At 58.7% G+C, this 15,703-nt stretch overlaps 1 protein-coding gene across 1 annotated transcript; it reads left to right on the top strand.

Annotated features, from left to right (window-relative positions):
* Positions 1–1,264: 1,264 nt before the first annotated feature.
* PNOC (prepronociceptin) lies at positions 1,265–14,927 on the top strand. The gene is made up of 3 exons (XM_064508247.1): positions 1,265–1,348; positions 6,972–7,114; positions 13,076–14,927. The coding sequence occupies exons 2-3, from the start codon at positions 6,989–6,991 to the stop codon at positions 13,589–13,591; spliced, it is 642 nt and encodes a 213-aa protein (XP_064364317.1). The 5' UTR covers positions 1,265–1,348; positions 6,972–6,988; the 3' UTR covers positions 13,592–14,927.
* The last annotated feature ends 776 nt before the right edge of the window (positions 14,928–15,703 follow it).

Below are 15,703 nucleotides of genomic sequence, written 5' to 3'. Positions count from 1 at the left end.
CTGAGGGTCCTGGTCTCCCTGTATGCTGGGTGCTAGAAAGGAATGACCCAAACCATGGGAAAACCCAGATTTGCTGGGCTGCTCTTGCAAAACACCTTAGCCCCATGCCGTAATTGCTGAAAATCCCCATCTCAACGTGCTGGAAACCATTCGTCAGCACTGGTGCAACGCGATGAGTGGTTTCCGCTGGGGAAAAACAACCCAGAACTGGGGAAAGATCTCATTTTGTTTGGAAAGGGCACAGAGGAGCGTTTTGGCCTCTTCCCCGCCGGCCGATCCGGCTGCCCGCTTTGCGACGTCGCTCGCCGCAGGCGCACGGCTCCGGCTCCTTTTCAGGAAGGAGAAGAGTTCCCTTCCGCGGCGGAGAAAGCGAAACGCTTCGATCACCGCTGAATGAGAAGTTTTAATTTCCCCCGCTCAGCCGCCAACCCAGAAATCAATTATTCACGGCCGCCCGCCCGCGATCGATGCGCGTCGCGCTCGTTAGCCGAGCGGCGCCTGCCGCGAGCGTGCCGGAGCCGGCTGGGAAGGAGGCCCAGGAGCCCCCGCAACCTCCTCCCGGGGCGACCGGCTATTTCGGGGAGGTCGGGGTGGGAGATGAGCTGTGACACAAGCCCCCGGGGAGGTCTGGGCTCCCCGCTGGGTGCTGTGCACCCATCCAGGTCCACTGGCTCCCCCTCCATGGAGGCTTGGCAGGTCCCCGTTGCAAACATCCCGCGTCTGAAAGCCGTTTTTGTCCCGGATGAGGTCGGGGCGGCCTCGGGCATCCGCTCGGAAAGGCTACGGAGGGAAAGGCCGGCGTCCGCCACCTCCTTTGGGGTCCCCCGGGCCGAGCCTGGTGCTCTGCCCCTCCGACGTCCCCCTCGGCGCTGCCGGGGGCTCGTGCCCCGCTCCGGACGGGGCCTTTCGGGATAGACACGGCCGCACCGGGGGGGTGGCTGGAAGCAGGGCAGGGATTTTCGGCGCTGATGGAGCACCCTGAGCCCCTGGCAGAGAAAACGCCGGCCGCCCGCGACCCTCCCAAGCACAGACCGCGCAAAGCCCCGCTGCTAAAAAAAAGCATTTGGGGGTTTTGGGGTGTTTTCAGGCTTGGGTGCCCGGCCGCCCTGGGCGGGGGGTCCGGCACGGCGGCACGGCCGGCCGGTGGGCTCGGGGGGGCCCGTCGGCAGCCCTGGCTGCTCGCCGGCGCGTGTCAGCCCCCGGGGGTGGGCTCAGCGGCGCACGTGTTCGCCGGCTGCGGAGGGAGGTGTGTGGATGTGTGTGTACACCGTATATATATGCCGGCGTGGCAGCGGCGCGGCGAGAGGCGCGGATCCGAGGAGCCCCGCGGCCGAGAGCGCATCCTCAGGTAGGCGACCCGCTCCGCGGCTCGGCGGCTCGGGGGGGCTTTGCCGGACGCTGGTCCGGGAGGCTTCGCTGCGCATCCCTCTGCCTCCTCCTCAAGGGTTAAGAGTGATATCTTCCCGCGGGGAGAAATGCCTCCGCTTGCACGGCCGGTGCCTGCGTGAGACGCTGGTGCGGGCGAGCATCCTGCGAGAAAGTTTTGCATTCCCAATCCGGCTCCCTGGAAAAAGCCTCCTCGGACCGGGATGCGGGGCAGGCAGGGGCGCAACAGGAGCCGGCGCGCGCCCAAGCCCCCGCCGCTGGGGCCGAAACGCAGCGCCTTCCTCGCAGCATCACTGCCGGCCCCCCCGCTATTCCCAGCGGGAAAGGCGCCGGTTCAATGACAGCTCGCGGGGTCGTTCTCCCCGCGAGGCACAACGGAAGGATTTTGTTGTTGTTCGTTTTTCTCAAAGGTATTGGGGGTTTTTTAACGAAAGCGTGGGGCTTTGTGCGGCTCCCCCCACGCCGACGCCTCCGACCCGGGATGCGGAGCCGCTAAGCCGCCGCGCCGCGACTTTCCCTGCTCCGCAATCGCGTCCTGCTGCTTTGGAGCCGGAACAAAAGGGGTGGTGGGAACTTCGCAACTTCGCGGGGTCACCGGAGGATGCTCCCGCAGCCCGCTGCCGCCGCAGCAGCCCCTTTTCCGCTCCGGAAAAGCACAAAAGGCAGGAAAACCGTCCTGGTGGTCCCCGAGAGAAAGAAAGGACGGTAGGAAGGAATGGCTGGGAATTGGGGGGACCGGCTGGATGCGGGAAGAAATTTTCTTCCTGGGGTTTTACCTCTAAATAGCCTTTCCCAAGCCACGGCTCCCGCATCTGTGTTTATAGTCTCGCTGCAGCGTGTAATTTGGCCAATTATGGCCAATTACCTGATTGAGGGGGAGCAACAAAAGGCAGCGCTCATTTTTCCGCCGGCGCCGGGGAAGGAGCTCGTTCCCCAGCCGAACAAAAATCCCCCCGGCTCGCGAAAGCCCGAGAGCCCCGGTGCCGGCCGCCAGCATCGAGGCACGATATCACGCACGACCGCCGGCTCCTGGCACGCGTTGCAAAGCTTTTGTTTCCCCTTTTTCCCCGCAAAGCTCCCGGCACCTGCGTTTTGCCGGAGTCGGGCTCGGAGGCTTTTTGCCCGGCCGAGCAGTGGTGATGGCAACTTTGTGGGTTTTAGCGTTGGGAGGCTGCGAGCGACGCGGGAACGTGTTTTAGCCGGGGCCAGTGGGGGACAGTGTTGGACAATATTGTGCTTTTCGGCTGGAGGTGGCTTGGCTCCTTCGGTGCTTTGCCCAGGCCGCTTCACCCTGCCCTCGGGATGAGGCATTGCTTTGGGCATCGAGTGTAGGAATAAGGGGGAAAAATAATAATTATGTGGGGGGAGGATTTCGTTCGAGCCCCCACGCAGATGGCTTTTCTCATCTCCTCCTTCCCAGCCGGCCGGAGCTGCTCTTGCATTGCCCACTCCGATCCCCCCAGCACCGTGCGCAAGTCCAGAAATAAAATAAAATAAAATCAATGAAAGCACATTGCCGTGACCACCTGCTTCCCCTTGCACCTGCCTTCTGCTCCCTCGCAGGTTATTGATGTCCCATGAGCGCTGCTCTGGCGTGTCCGCTGGCCTCTGAATTATCCTTTTGGTGTGTGTAAACCTCCCGCGTCCTCCCCCCGGAACAATAAACAGGAGCCGGTTGCTTTGATGGATAGCTGGACTCCTCCGTTAGCCGAACTGCAGGCCGGATTGCTAGAAAGGCTGCCGTTTTTACCCGAATAATAATAATAATAATAACAATAATAATAATAATATCATCAATATCAGGGAAATTCAACTTCGTTGAAAACCAGGGGATCCCAAAGCTGGGTGTAAGGAAAGGGTGGGCATCACATCCCTCCGTCCCGGGGAGCTGGCAAGTTTTGGGTTTAGCAGAAGGGAAATCGGGGCAGGATGGAGGAGGGAGGCGAGAGCTTCGTCCCGTCCCACCGAGGAGGTGCCGTTCCGGGGACAAATTGCAGGTTTTTTGGAGGCTGGTGCTGGCAGTGCCTTTGGGCTCTGCTGAGGCCTGGAAGCTGCTGCTAGTCTCAAAAATAGGCTTTATACCTTAATCTAGCCCTGGCTGCCCCAGGCGCTGCTTGCTCCAGCATCCCCAATACGGATGGCCAAGGGCAGCTGCACTAAATTAATTTTTCGGGAAGCTCTGAAGCTCAGGGGGGGATTTTTTCCCCCGTTTCCCACTGCCCTGCTGCCGTGCCCTTGAGCCTTATCGCCAGCGCGCGGCCGGCACCGCCGATTCCCCGCGGGGAAGTGTGTTCGCCGGGCGAGCGCCCGTGCCCGGCCAGCCCGCGCCGATAACATCTCCCAATTAGCAGGCGAGAAAAGCCTGGGCCGTAATCGCCAGATGTCACCGGCTTTCTCGAGGACGCCGTGAACTTGAGAGCACTCCCGGGGACGGGGAGCCGGCGGGGATGCTGCCTGGCTGGGCACCGCGGTCCCCACGGTGCCGGCGTCGGCGAGGAGCATCCGTCAGGGCGCCCGTCGTGGGGAGGCCCCTCCGCCGCCTTCTCGGTGGCTTTGCAGGAGCCGTCCCAAAAAACCGCCCTTGTCACCGGTCCAGCGGCCTCATCCCCCCGTCTCCCCTTGGCCTGCCCCGCTTTGGGGGTGGCCCCATCCCCACGGCCACCCTGGGGTGCTGGCGGCACATGGGGACCAGCCCCAGCCCCAGCCCTCTCCGGGGAGCTTTCTGCCGATCCTCTGACTCACTCCGCCATCCAGTTTTAATGAGCCTCAGCGAAGATTAAGCTTTAATTCCTGCTTCTTATCAGCTCTCCCTCATACCCTCCGGCAAATGACAGCCAGAAGCCGTCAGACTCCGTGTCACCGCCAGCTTAACCCTGCCAGCTCGCGGCTGGGGCCAGGGAGGGACCGAAGGGGCCGCAGTGCCGGCCAGAAATCCCCAGGGATGCTCTGCCGCGGCTCCCTCCCCTGCCCCAGCCCCACTGGTAAAGCAGAGCTCGCACAAACCCCCGGGGCTCTGGCCAGTGCCACTGCGCTGCCAGCAAGGAAATCCTGCCGGCATTTCTTTAGTGCCTCGTGCATCCTCTCCGCTGAATCGGCTCAAGCATCCCAAATCCAGCCTCTTCTGGCCCAGCGCTCAGCTGTATTGCAAGGAGCAGGGATGTTAGTGCTGCTGGCGGAGAATAGATTCGGGATGAGCCCTGACCCGCTGGCTCCTCAACCTCCGCCGGCAGCTGGAGTAAGGAAGAGCAAACCCACTCTCACCCCCAAAAATCTCCCCGAGCCTCCTGCTGCGCTTGCTTCCTCCTTGCGAATCACCCAGCGCCGGCCAGCAGTGCCCGCAACAAGCTCCTCTGTGAAAATCTCCTGGAGCAGGATGCCAAAACGCTGCTGTGGCCACCCCACCGCCTTTTCGCAAAGCGGCCGTGGTCTCGGCATGCGAAGCGCCCGGTGCCACGCGAAGCAGCTCGAGGCAGAGCTCCCTGCACGCGCCGGAGCCCACCTTCCCGTTGGCCTGCAGGAAAACTGAGTCAGGAGAGAGGACGGGAGCTGCAGACTCGGCTCTGGAAACACCTTCACCACCAAGGCCCTGGATTATAGAAAGCAGAGGGCGATACGCCAAGGAGGCAGCACCTTTCTGGCTGCAATAGACCTGGTTAAAGCAGAGGTCCTCGGTTTCTCCACTCTGCAGTGTTCTCACTGGGGGACTGTGGACATCTGGATGTCCGTGGCTGAGTCCCTCCCATCCAACAAGGCTGCTGGGTGCTTGCTTCTGGCCAGAGGATTGCCTGGTTTGCAGAGCCTTCTGCGTGGAGATAAGCGAGGACTGCAGGCACCACTGTCCTGGTCGTTGGGGTCTTCCTCACCTTCAAGGAGGACACATGCTCCAGCCCAGGATGGGTTTCAGCTGCGTGTGACACTAGGACGAGCCCTCTGCAGAGGACCCTGAGCCTGGCATGTAGTTTGCTGGTGCCTGTCGGAGATGGCCTGAAAGGCTGGGGATCATTTTTAGAGGAGAAAAGGGACTTCTCAGGCACTTCCCTTGTGCATGACTTTGAAGAGGCTTCTGGAGATCTTCCCACTTTGTCCCCACTTCCTTTAGCAGGGAACCCCTTCTGCTGGATGAGGCTTGCTCCAAGCCTGCTCCGTACTACTCCAGGTCCCTAGGGCACCAAGGGATCCAAGGTGCCACCAAGGGTAGCCTTAACCTTCATCTCTCCATCCTGCTCTGCTCTCCACCTCCACCTCTTCTTGTCCCTGTTGCTGGCTTAGAAACCTCACATAAGACTCCAGCCAAGAGGTGCTTCACACCAGCTACCACCATGCCCCAACGACCCTCTTCTCCTGCATCTCAGAGGCGCTTGATCCCTTTTTCTGGCAGATTTAAAGCAAGAGGGAGGTTTCAAGTGGACCAGGACTCCTGTTGGCAGATGTCTGTGGTGATCCATCCATCGTCCCCCATGGGACCCATCCCAGCACTGCCGTGATTCAAGCTGTGATCATGTGGCCCAGCCTTGGAGGAAAGGAGAGCTGCTGGCTTCATGCAATAGCCTGGGCAGCGGTGACATGGCCAAAATCTCCTCAAAGCGGGAGGAGAGCACTTGCCAAGGGTGGCAGGGCTGCAAACATGGACCTGCCACGAGCAGCCTTGCATGGCTTCGGTCAAATCACTTAACCACTGCGTGCCTCGGTCTCCTTGCCTTGGCATTGGTCCTGGAGGCAGTGCAAGAGTTTAGGCAGGGCTCCAGTAAACCAGCCTCAGCTGAAAGGGGGCTTGAAACAGGGCCCTGTGGCTCCCTGCTTCTGCAACGGGGAGGGAGTGGACACCTGCTTGCAAGGGCTGTCCTGTGTCTCAGCCAGACCCAGGGTAATAAAGAGCTGGTCGTTAAACCTTAATGATTATCTTTTCGGGTGGAAACACCTTGGGGCACCAGGGCTTGGATGATGCCGGGGGGTTTTAACGGACTCTGACTGTGATTTCGGACATCAGCGCTTGTGTCCTACTGTGCCGGGGCTGCAGAGCAGCCGAAGCGGGTGCACGTCCATGTCAAACCAGCAGCAAAGGAAGGCAGCTACCGAGCTCAGGACAGGGATGCCAGGGTCCAAGCTGTCCCCCAAAACGGACTGGAGAGCAAATCAGAGCAGGGCAAGGCCTGCCGAGGGCCTTTCCTGTGCTCAGCTCCGGTGACGCTTGGCTAAGCAGCGTCCTGCTCCGGGGCAGTCTGGACTGCGCCGCTACGTCTGCGCACTAAAATAAGCACCGCCGGGGCCCGGAGGCCAGCTAGCCCCGTCTGCTCACGGCGTGAGATAGACTGGAAAGAATTAAGCTGGGAAACTATTTGTTTTTGGAGGTGCTGGGGGACACCTGGGCAGGGAGGCTCCCTTCCCAAGAGGCAGGTTTGGCGACGTCTGCGCGTTGCTGGTAGCTCATTTCGGACCAGGAATCTCAGGAGCAAACGTGCTGCATGTTTTGGGAATCAGATGTCCAGGGAGCATCTGCTTGGGGCAGGATATCTGAAGTCCGGTGCGTTTTGGGTCGCTGGCTCCCAGCGAGCTGCCCTCACCGTCTCTGTCTCTCCGTGCTCCAGCTGCTGCGGTTGCCACCATGAGGGCCGTGCTCTGGGACCTCCTGCTGCTCTGCCTGTTCGCCCACGTGCTCGGCGACTGCCAGCGCGACTGTCTCAGCTGTGACCGGCACGCGTACAGCCAGTGGGACGGCTTCAATGTGCTCGTAAGTCCCTCGAGGCCCCCTGCGCGGGGTGGCCTCCTTCGCCCCACCGCTGCTGGTGGGTTTATGGGTTTTTTCAGGTTTGGGAGACCTTCGGCTCATCGTTGCAGCTGTAGGAGGTGGTGAACAGCGGCTAGAAGCAGGCAAGGAGCATTGCACCACGGGGCGATGGTGCCAGCCACCCGCAGGGTGCAAATAGGCCCTGGGTGCCAAAAGGCCCCAGCAGGACCGGCATTGTGCTAGAGACAGGTTTACAGATGCATTATAAAACACGATGAGTTTGAGGGAGGAAAAAACCCTCCAGGACTGTCAAGCCAGCATGAAAGGCATTGCAAATGAAACTGTTAATTGGAAAGGAATGAATCAGCACGTCAGACCCCCACCCAGCCCCTCCCAGCCTGTTATTCTGGCCCCTGGATGTGTTTTGGGGAACAAAGCTGAGTTGCTGGACGCGTTCCTGCATCACTCGGCACCTCCGCACCACTGCCAGCCCTCCACCAGCCTCCTGCATCCCAGCGGGACCCGCTCCACGCAGGCACACGGTGCCGGGCTGCCCCGGGGTGATGGCAGGGAGCAGGCTCTGCTCGCAGAGCTGTTTGGGCGCACAGCCTCCGGGGGGGAACGGGCTGCTTCCCAGCTCCCTGCCCCAGCCAGGGCCTGGCACCGCAGGGCAGCACCTCCCCGGCAGCGATGGGGTTTGGGCCCCCGGGAGCCTTATCACCGCGTTTCCTCATTTTCGGAGCTCAGCTCCACGTCCCAGTCGGCTGTGTAGCGAAGCAAGCCTCGCCTCGAGCGCTTGATTAAAGAGCGCGCGGCCAGGAGATCCATTAAAGAGCGCTTTTTCACAGCCGATAATGCTTTCTTTTCCTCTCCAGCGAGCCGTGGCGATGCTCTTGCGAGGAACATTTCTTTCCCTATTGTCCCCCCCTCCTCCAGCTGCGTGGGCAGGATCGATCGCATCCCCCCTACCCGCTTCCCTGTTTATTATCGAGTCTGCAAGGAGAAATTACCGCGGGCTGTGACGGCTGCCTGTCAAGGGCTCAGTGCCGTGTCGGCCCGGCTGCTCCTGAAGGAGCCGGCAGCACGGGAAACCTCGGGAAAAGCAGCCGGGCTGGGACAATCTGCCCCCAGCCAGGGCCTGTCCGAACTGCCCCGGGGGTGCCCTGCCCTGGGGGTGGGCTGGGGAGAGCAGACTGTTAATATGCCCTTTAGAGGGACCGGGAAGACTGCACGCTCACCCCGTCGTGGCACTCGGGCACCGTGACTCATCCCGGCCGTCACACGCTCCGCCTCGCACCGGCTGCGGGGGCACGGTGGGAGGCCGAGGCTGCCCGGGCACCGTGGCAAGGTTTCAGGGCTGAGCCAGCGGCCGCAATAAGCATGAAGGAGGCGGAAGGAGGGCAGAGAGCAGGGAACTGCGGAGGACATGCAGGAGCAAGATGGGACCGGTGACTTCCAGGGCAGCCGCCCCAGCAGCCACCTCCATCCCCCAGGCGAGCTTGCAAAGCGGTGCAGGCAGTTGCATCTGCACTGCTGGCAAACCCTCCTCTCCAGCGAGGGCAAACGCAGGTCTCAGTCTCCCAGATTTGGAGCAGAGTCCTTCTGCTTTTACCCTGAAACATTATTTCCAGCCTGAGTCCCCCAGCACCTGTGCAGAGAGCTACCCCTTCCTGCTTGGTCCCATTTCTGGAGGGTGCAGCTCTTTCTGTGCCTGGTGGTGCCACATCATGAAGCTCAGGGGACATCCCCGAGCAAGACGAGTGCTAACGGGACAGTGAAAAGCTCATGCTTCCTGCTGAACCTTTGGTAGCCAGCCCCTGTCCAGCCTGTGGCTAGAGGCAGGCTGAGCAGTGAAAAGAGGCATTTTGCTTAACACCAGGTTTGCTCTGCCTTTCCTGGCACTCGTGGCCAGCAAGATGGAGATGAGATGGGATGGCTGGTGGCTCATGGACCCTCTGACAGGCTTGTATCGCAAAGCAAGGATGATTTGAGTCAGGACCACTCAGGAGTAGGGGAGCCTGGAGTCTTTATTTGAGGTAGAAGTGGCATGCTGGAATTTGGTACAAACCACCACCATTTTCAAAGCAGTGGCCAAGCAAGTCCCAACCAGCCTTGTGGCTGGTCCATCCTCACTCAAGACTTTGGAAATGTAAAAGCAGTTTCCCAAGGGCTGCAGAGCTGAGACTTCACAGATAGAAACAAGAGATCCCCTGATGTTACGGGCACGCCTCTGCCATGGCAGCTGCTGGCTGTCAGGGTAAAAAGAAGCTGATGGAGCAATTCTTCATGATGCGGAGGAATCACTTACATCCTGGGCCCTAGAGCCATCTAGGAATGGTGCAAATCCATGGTGGTACTGTTCCTGCCAACCAAAGGTTTTACACCCTGGCTCAGAGGGAGCTGCTCCAGGTAGTGCAGGAACCAGTCACGCAGAAGCATTGGCCCGTATTTGCTGAGGCCTCCCAAACCTTCTCTCCTGCCCCATTCCAAAGGGACACACGTACTACACGTGCCTGCCCACGTGTACTGTGCACATCTGGCCACATGCCCTGTGCATGCCTAGCCCCATGTGCAGTACATGTCCATGCAATGATCCTAACGCAGACAGCTCAGCGCCTGCCCTTTGCCAGGTTGAGCGACGGTGAAAGACTCATCGACTTTCATTGGAAATGAAGCATTCAGAATTACACCTGCTCATTTCTGGCAGGGACAGGAGCTGCAGGGCAACAAGCCGGAGGAAGAGAGCCCATGAGGGCCTTGAGATATCCCTTCCAGCCGGGCAGGCAGGGATGGTCAGGATCTTTGTCCCTGCTCATCAGCGTGGAAGCCCAGCTGTGGTAGGAGCTGGGAGGCAGGATGGGCAGCACATTTGAGCTGGTTTCTGTCATGCAGATGACCCAGAGGGTCTCTGCAAGGAGGACAGGCTCTCCACCTGTTGTTCACGTGTGCTCGCTGAATGCTCGGGGTCAAGCAAGTCCAAGAGTGAAAACTCGAAGACAAATGAGAGCTGAAGTCCCTTGAGTTGAAGAGGTGGCAGAAGCTACCAGTGCTGACTGGAAGTCATCTAAGTGCTGGCAGCAGAAGTGGTGAAACTGTTTTCATGTGAATTAAGGAAATCTCGTGATGGCAAAGGATCCCAGGATGTTCATGGTCCTGTTTTATGGCTGGGCCATAGGACCACAGTCCCCACTGATGGCATTTGGCCTAATGCCTAGGGTAATTCCTTCTGAAGCATATTTAAAATTAGCTAGTGCTAATCAGACAAGTTATCTGCATGTAACCAGACACCTTTCATCACAAAAGCAGGGTGTTGCAGGGACATTTTGTCTATTGGCACTAGAGTCTGCCCAAAGGTTTTGACATCCAGGGGACAGAAGTCTTGGCTCAGCACAGGAGCAACCCTTAGGTTTATACAGAAGGATTAGACACATCCCTCACTGCCACAGCTCTCCCATGCTGCATGCTTTTGGCAGGTCAGATAACCCCATAGCAATGACAAACCAGCTCTGAAACCCAGTCAGGGCCAGGGCCAGGGCCAGCTTAAGCACCAGAGGAGCTTATAGGGAAGGGGTAGATCCAGCAAGGCTTTCAGTGCAAGTTTCTGCTGTCCTTGTAAGCAATAACCAGCTCCAGCTCAGAGCCTAGTGAGGAGATTGTGCTCTTTGCACGTGTTTCTCTGCTAGGGGTGAATCAGGGCTGGCCAGGGACACTTGAAGGCTGTGGCCACCCAGGACTGCTTGGGTCCAGATCACAGTGAACAGCCTCCAGCTTACAAAGCCACCCAGATCCATTGCACAAAGGGAAGGATACAAACATTGCCCCCACCGTGTCCTCCCCATTGGGGCTGGATTGTTTGACCCAGCCAGGACATGTCCTGTTACTGCAGGGATGCAACACTCAATATCGAAAAACATAAGACTGTATCCCTTTTTCTCCCATCACTAAAAGAAGAATAGAGCTCAGCCTCCTGAAAGCTCTGCCACTTTAGAAAGTGTACGTGAGAGCAGTGGAAAACCTTTGTCTCAGAGCTGCAAAGCTGGAGGTTTCCAACAGCTGAGCTCAAGAAATGCCAGCTGGCATTTCTGCGAGGACTCTCACAGCTTTCCCAGACATACAAGGACCCACATGACCACATCACTTTGGGACAACTATATATATATTTTGTTCCAAAGAGTCTGGCTTCCCTCAGACATCAAAATAGGGAATTGCACATGTCTGAGTGGCTCTCTTACAATTTTCTCCTGATTGGTTTCCCCTGGGCACTGTGTTTTGCTGCTACTGTCTAGCTTGCCAGCCAGGGCTAGCATCCCACAGCGGTCATGGGGTCTGCCGTCTGGCGAGCAGTGGTGCCTGAGGAGGACAGGGTACCTGAAAAAGAGAGAAGATGTAGACCTGATGGGATGCACCCACAGATGCCGAGAGAGCTGGGCAATGTCATTGTGAAAGGTCATGGCAACCAGGGAAGGTTCCTGAGGGCTAGAAGAAAGCAAATGTCACCCCTAGCTTTCAGAAGGGCAAGAAGGAGGATCCAGGGAACTACAGGATGGTGAGCCTCACCTCGATCCCTGGGAAGGTGATGGAGCAAATAATCCTGCAACCATTACCAAACATATGAAGGACAGCAAGGTGATCAAGGATAGTCAGCATGGATTTACCAAGGGGAAATATACTTAAGCAACCTGAAAGCCTTCTATAATGAGATGACTGGCTGGTTAGATGAGGGAAAAGCAGTGGATGTTGTTTATCTTGACTTTAGCAAGGTGTTTGACACTGTCTCCCACAACATCCTCATAGACAAGCTGACAAAGTATGAGCTAGGTAAGTGGTCAGGGAGGTGGGCTGAAAACTGGCTGAACGGCTGGGCTCAGAGAGTTGTGGTCAGCCACATGAAATCCAGCTGGAGGCCATTCACTAGTGGAGGACCCCAGAGGTCAATACTGGGGCCAATACTGTTTAATCTCTACATCAGTGGCCTCAATGAAGGGACAGAGTTTGCCCTGAGCAGGTTTGCAGACAATAAAAAGCTGGCAGGAGTGGCTGATACGCCAGAGGGTTTTGCTGCCAGTCAGAGGGACCTCGACAGGCTGGAGAGATGGGTGGAGAGGAACCTCATGAAGTTCAACAAAGGCAAGTGCAGGGTCCTGCCCCTGGGGAGGAATGACACCATGTACCAGTTCAGGCTGGGGGCCGACCTGCTGGAAAACAGTTTCGTAGAGAAGAACCTAGGGGAGGGGTCATTGTAGACAACAAGGTGCCCTTGTGGCAGAGAAGGCCAATGGTATCCTGGGATGCATTAGGCAGAGCATTGCCAGCAGGTCGAGGGAGGTGAGCTTTCCCCTCTGCTCAACACTGGTGAGGCCACATATGGAGAGTTGTGTGGGGCTCCCAGTGCTGGGCTCCCCAGTATAAGAGAGACATGGAGCTACTGGAGCAAGTGCAGCAGAGGGCTGCTAAGGTGATGAAGGCACTGGAGCATCTGGTCATAGGAGGAAAGGCTGAGAGAGCTGGGCCTGTTCAGCCTGCAGAAGAGAAGACTCGGGGGGGATCTCATCAGTGTGTACAAGTGTCTGCAGGGAGGGTGCAGAAAGGATGGGGCCACACTCTTCTCAGTGGTGCCCAGCAATAGGACAAGAGGCAACGGGCACAAACTGAAGCACAGGCAGGTCCACCTGAACATGAGGAAAAACTTCTGTGCTGTGAGGGTGACTGAGCGCTGGAGCAGGTTGCCCAGCGAGGCTGTGGAGTCTCCATCCTTGGAGATATTCAAAAGCCATCTGGACGTGGTCCTGGTGACCATGTGTGAGCAGGGGGTGGGCCTAGACCAAAACGGGGCTGAAAGCAATTGTCTTGGGGTTCAGCTGGGAAAACCACCACCTCCCGCACGCCGGGTCGGGGTCCCCAGCCCCGGGGGATGCCGGCGGCGGCGAGGCCAGCTGACCTCCCTCTCTCCATCCCCCCGCGCAGGTCTGTGTCCTGGAGTGCGAGGGCAAGGCCGTGCCGCGCGCCACCTGGGAGCTCTGCGCCGCCGCCTCCGCCGGCCCTCAGGAGGAGGAGGAGGACGACGACGATGACAATGCCGCCGCCGCGGCCCGGCCCTTCGAGGCGGAGTCCGCCGGGCTGCGGGGTGCCGGCCCGCGGCCCGCGGTGGTGGCGGCGGCGAGGCGGGCGGCGCAGGTAAGCGCGCTGCTGCGGCAGCGGGCGGCCGAAGACGGCGGCAGCGAGGCGTCGCCGGAGCAGCCGGCCGACATCGCGGCGCAGCGGCCGGGGGCCCGGCCGCCGGCGGAGCCGAGGCGGCGGGCGGTGCCAGCGGCCCGGGGGGTGCAGAAGCGGTACGGGGGCTTCATCGGGGTGCGGAAGTCGGCACGCAAGTGGAACAACCAGAAGCGCTTTAGCGAGTTCCTCAAGCAGTACCTGGGCATGTCGCCCCGCTCCAGTGAGTACGACATAGCCGCCGACCTGAACGAGCACAACGAGATCTAGCCGGCGCCCGCGCTGCCCCCGACACCCCGCCGACCCCCTTAGAGCAGCCAAAAAGTCAACCCTTCCTCCCCCTTCCCCCTCAGCTCGGCCCCCAAAATGGCGCCGGATGCGGCCCCCAAAATGGCGCCTGACGCGGCCCCCAAAATGGCGCCCAATGCGGCCCCATCCCGCCTCAGGGGGTGGCCAGGCGGCTCTTCCCTCCCCGCCTCCGCCACAGCCTCTCCTCCCGCGCCCCGCGAGGCCCATGCGGCTCAGCCTTAGCCCACTATTATTTTTCTGCTTTTTTCAGCTCACGCTTTAGCTTTGCGACCCCGATCCGTCCCCCTTCCCCCCCAACCCGGCTTCTCCCCCGTTTTTCCTCAGCGAGCGCCATTTTGGGTGCGCAGCGCTGAGGGGCCGCTCCTCCGTGGCAGCCCCTCAAGGCAGGCCGGGGGTGGGGGGCGGGCAGGGCACGCGTTTTCTGAAGGAAAAAATGCCAAATTTTAAATTTCAAAGCGTGTTTTTAAGTGTCGGCTCCCCACGGAGCAGCCGTTGAGCGGAGCTGGAGCACCTCCGTCACCCAGAGAGTGACCTGCCGCCCCCTCTTTTTACAAGGCAGCCCGGCCCCCGCCGTGGCTTAGCTCGGTGACCAGGGACGTGTTTTTCGACGTGTCCACACAGCCCTAGGAGCTCCCAGCAGGCAGAGACCTGGCTGAGGCTCATCACAGTGATGGGTGACTGGTCCAAAGGATGTTTCACCAACCCCCCCAAAAAAAAGCGGGGGGGGGGAAATGACCCTTTTGCTTTTTAAAGTGAAATTGTTGGGGGAATTAAGAAAAAACTATCTTTTTTCTTTTTTTCCTATTTTTTTCTTTTTTCTCCGAGAGGCGGGCCGGCGTTTCCCCGCCTCGTCCCCGCTGTGCCGGAGCCCCCGGGAGAGCGCAGCTCGCGGGCCGAGCCGCCCCCAGGCCCGCTCCGCTCTCGGCTCAGCTGCTTTTTTTTCCATTTTCTTTTTTTTCTTCTTCTGTTTCGTTTGTTTTTTTCTTTTTTTTCTTTTTCTTTTTTTTTTTTTTTGTAGCGTTCCGGCACCGCGTCCCGGCACCTGCCGCCAGGCACAGGCAAAATTAAACCCTGCTCCTGTCCACCTAGCCAGCCTCCACCTCACTCTGACGGACCCCAAAGCGCTCCAGACTCGCACGCGTTCAGAAATCACTTTTCTCCCTACTCGAGAGCCCGCTCATGACCGCTGTTCGCTCGGCAGCAGTTTAAGCCAGGACGCGAAGAAGGCGGCCTCCGTCGGCACCGGGAGCAAGGAATTCCCCGGGGGCAGCGGACTGCGGGGAGGGATTTTGGGGGGGTGGGGAGGAAAAATATAGAGAGAGAAAACAGGAAAAATAAAAAAAAATCTGGCAGGATTTTTGCCAAATTTTAGTCCCACTGGAAATATCCCAAATTAGATTGGGGGGGGGGGGGGGGGGCTGCAGTGGAAAATGATGTGTTTCAGCTTCGCCTACCCTGCAGTATTTCATACGGCCACCGAGATTTTTGGAACGCCTTCGGGTCTTCGACGCATCCCGCTCCCCATCCCAGCCCTGCCCCGTCGCCTCCATGTCTCGGTTTCCCCCCGAGCGAGGGGGGCAGGAGGGTAACAGGGCACGACACGACACCCGTCCATTAAAGGCTGGTCCAGAAAGCACCTGGAAACATTTTTATTTTACTTTTTTCTTTTTTTTGAGCGCTTTCCTTGAGGTTTTGCGAGGACTCCGGGGTTGACTTCTTTGCTCAGCAATACAGCCGTGTCCGTGTTTTCGTTGCACCTCTTCCCCATGGCATGTCTCGTGTCCCAGCTGCTGTCTCAGTGCTGTCCCACCGCGGGGGGTGTTTTGGCAACTCCCAGGATGACAACCGGGGCTCCTGTCTCCTGCCTAAATCGCCGCCGAAAGCATGACCGGTAAAGCGCCTCGCCTGGGTCTCACCCGCAGCACTGCCCTTAACTGTTTGTAAAAAAAAAAAAAAAGACGACGACAAAAAAAAAAAAAAAAAGATCAAAGAACCTGTTCTTTTTAATTGTTTCATACAAAGATTTCTCCATTAAACTTGTACATAGCAAAATGATTAATAAATTAGTTTACT

This window comes from Dromaius novaehollandiae, chromosome 3 (assembly GCF_036370855.1).
Source record: "Dromaius novaehollandiae isolate bDroNov1 chromosome 3, bDroNov1.hap1, whole genome shotgun sequence".
Taxonomy (NCBI): domain Eukaryota; kingdom Metazoa; phylum Chordata; class Aves; order Casuariiformes; family Dromaiidae; genus Dromaius; species Dromaius novaehollandiae.
This window is presented reverse-complemented; position numbering and strand designations above follow the sequence as displayed.

What these genes read in the sequence shown, in the direction of transcription:
- PNOC (XM_064508247.1), top strand. Translation starts at nt 6,989, where the DNA reads ATGAGGGCCGTGCTCTGGGACCTCCTGCTGCTCTGCCTGTTCGCCCAC. An exon ending in GGGACGGCTTCAATGTGCTC is followed by an intron (nt 7,115 to 13,075) that starts GTAAGTCCCTCG and finishes CCCCCCGCGCAG; the next exon opens with GTCTGTGTCCTGGAGTGCGA.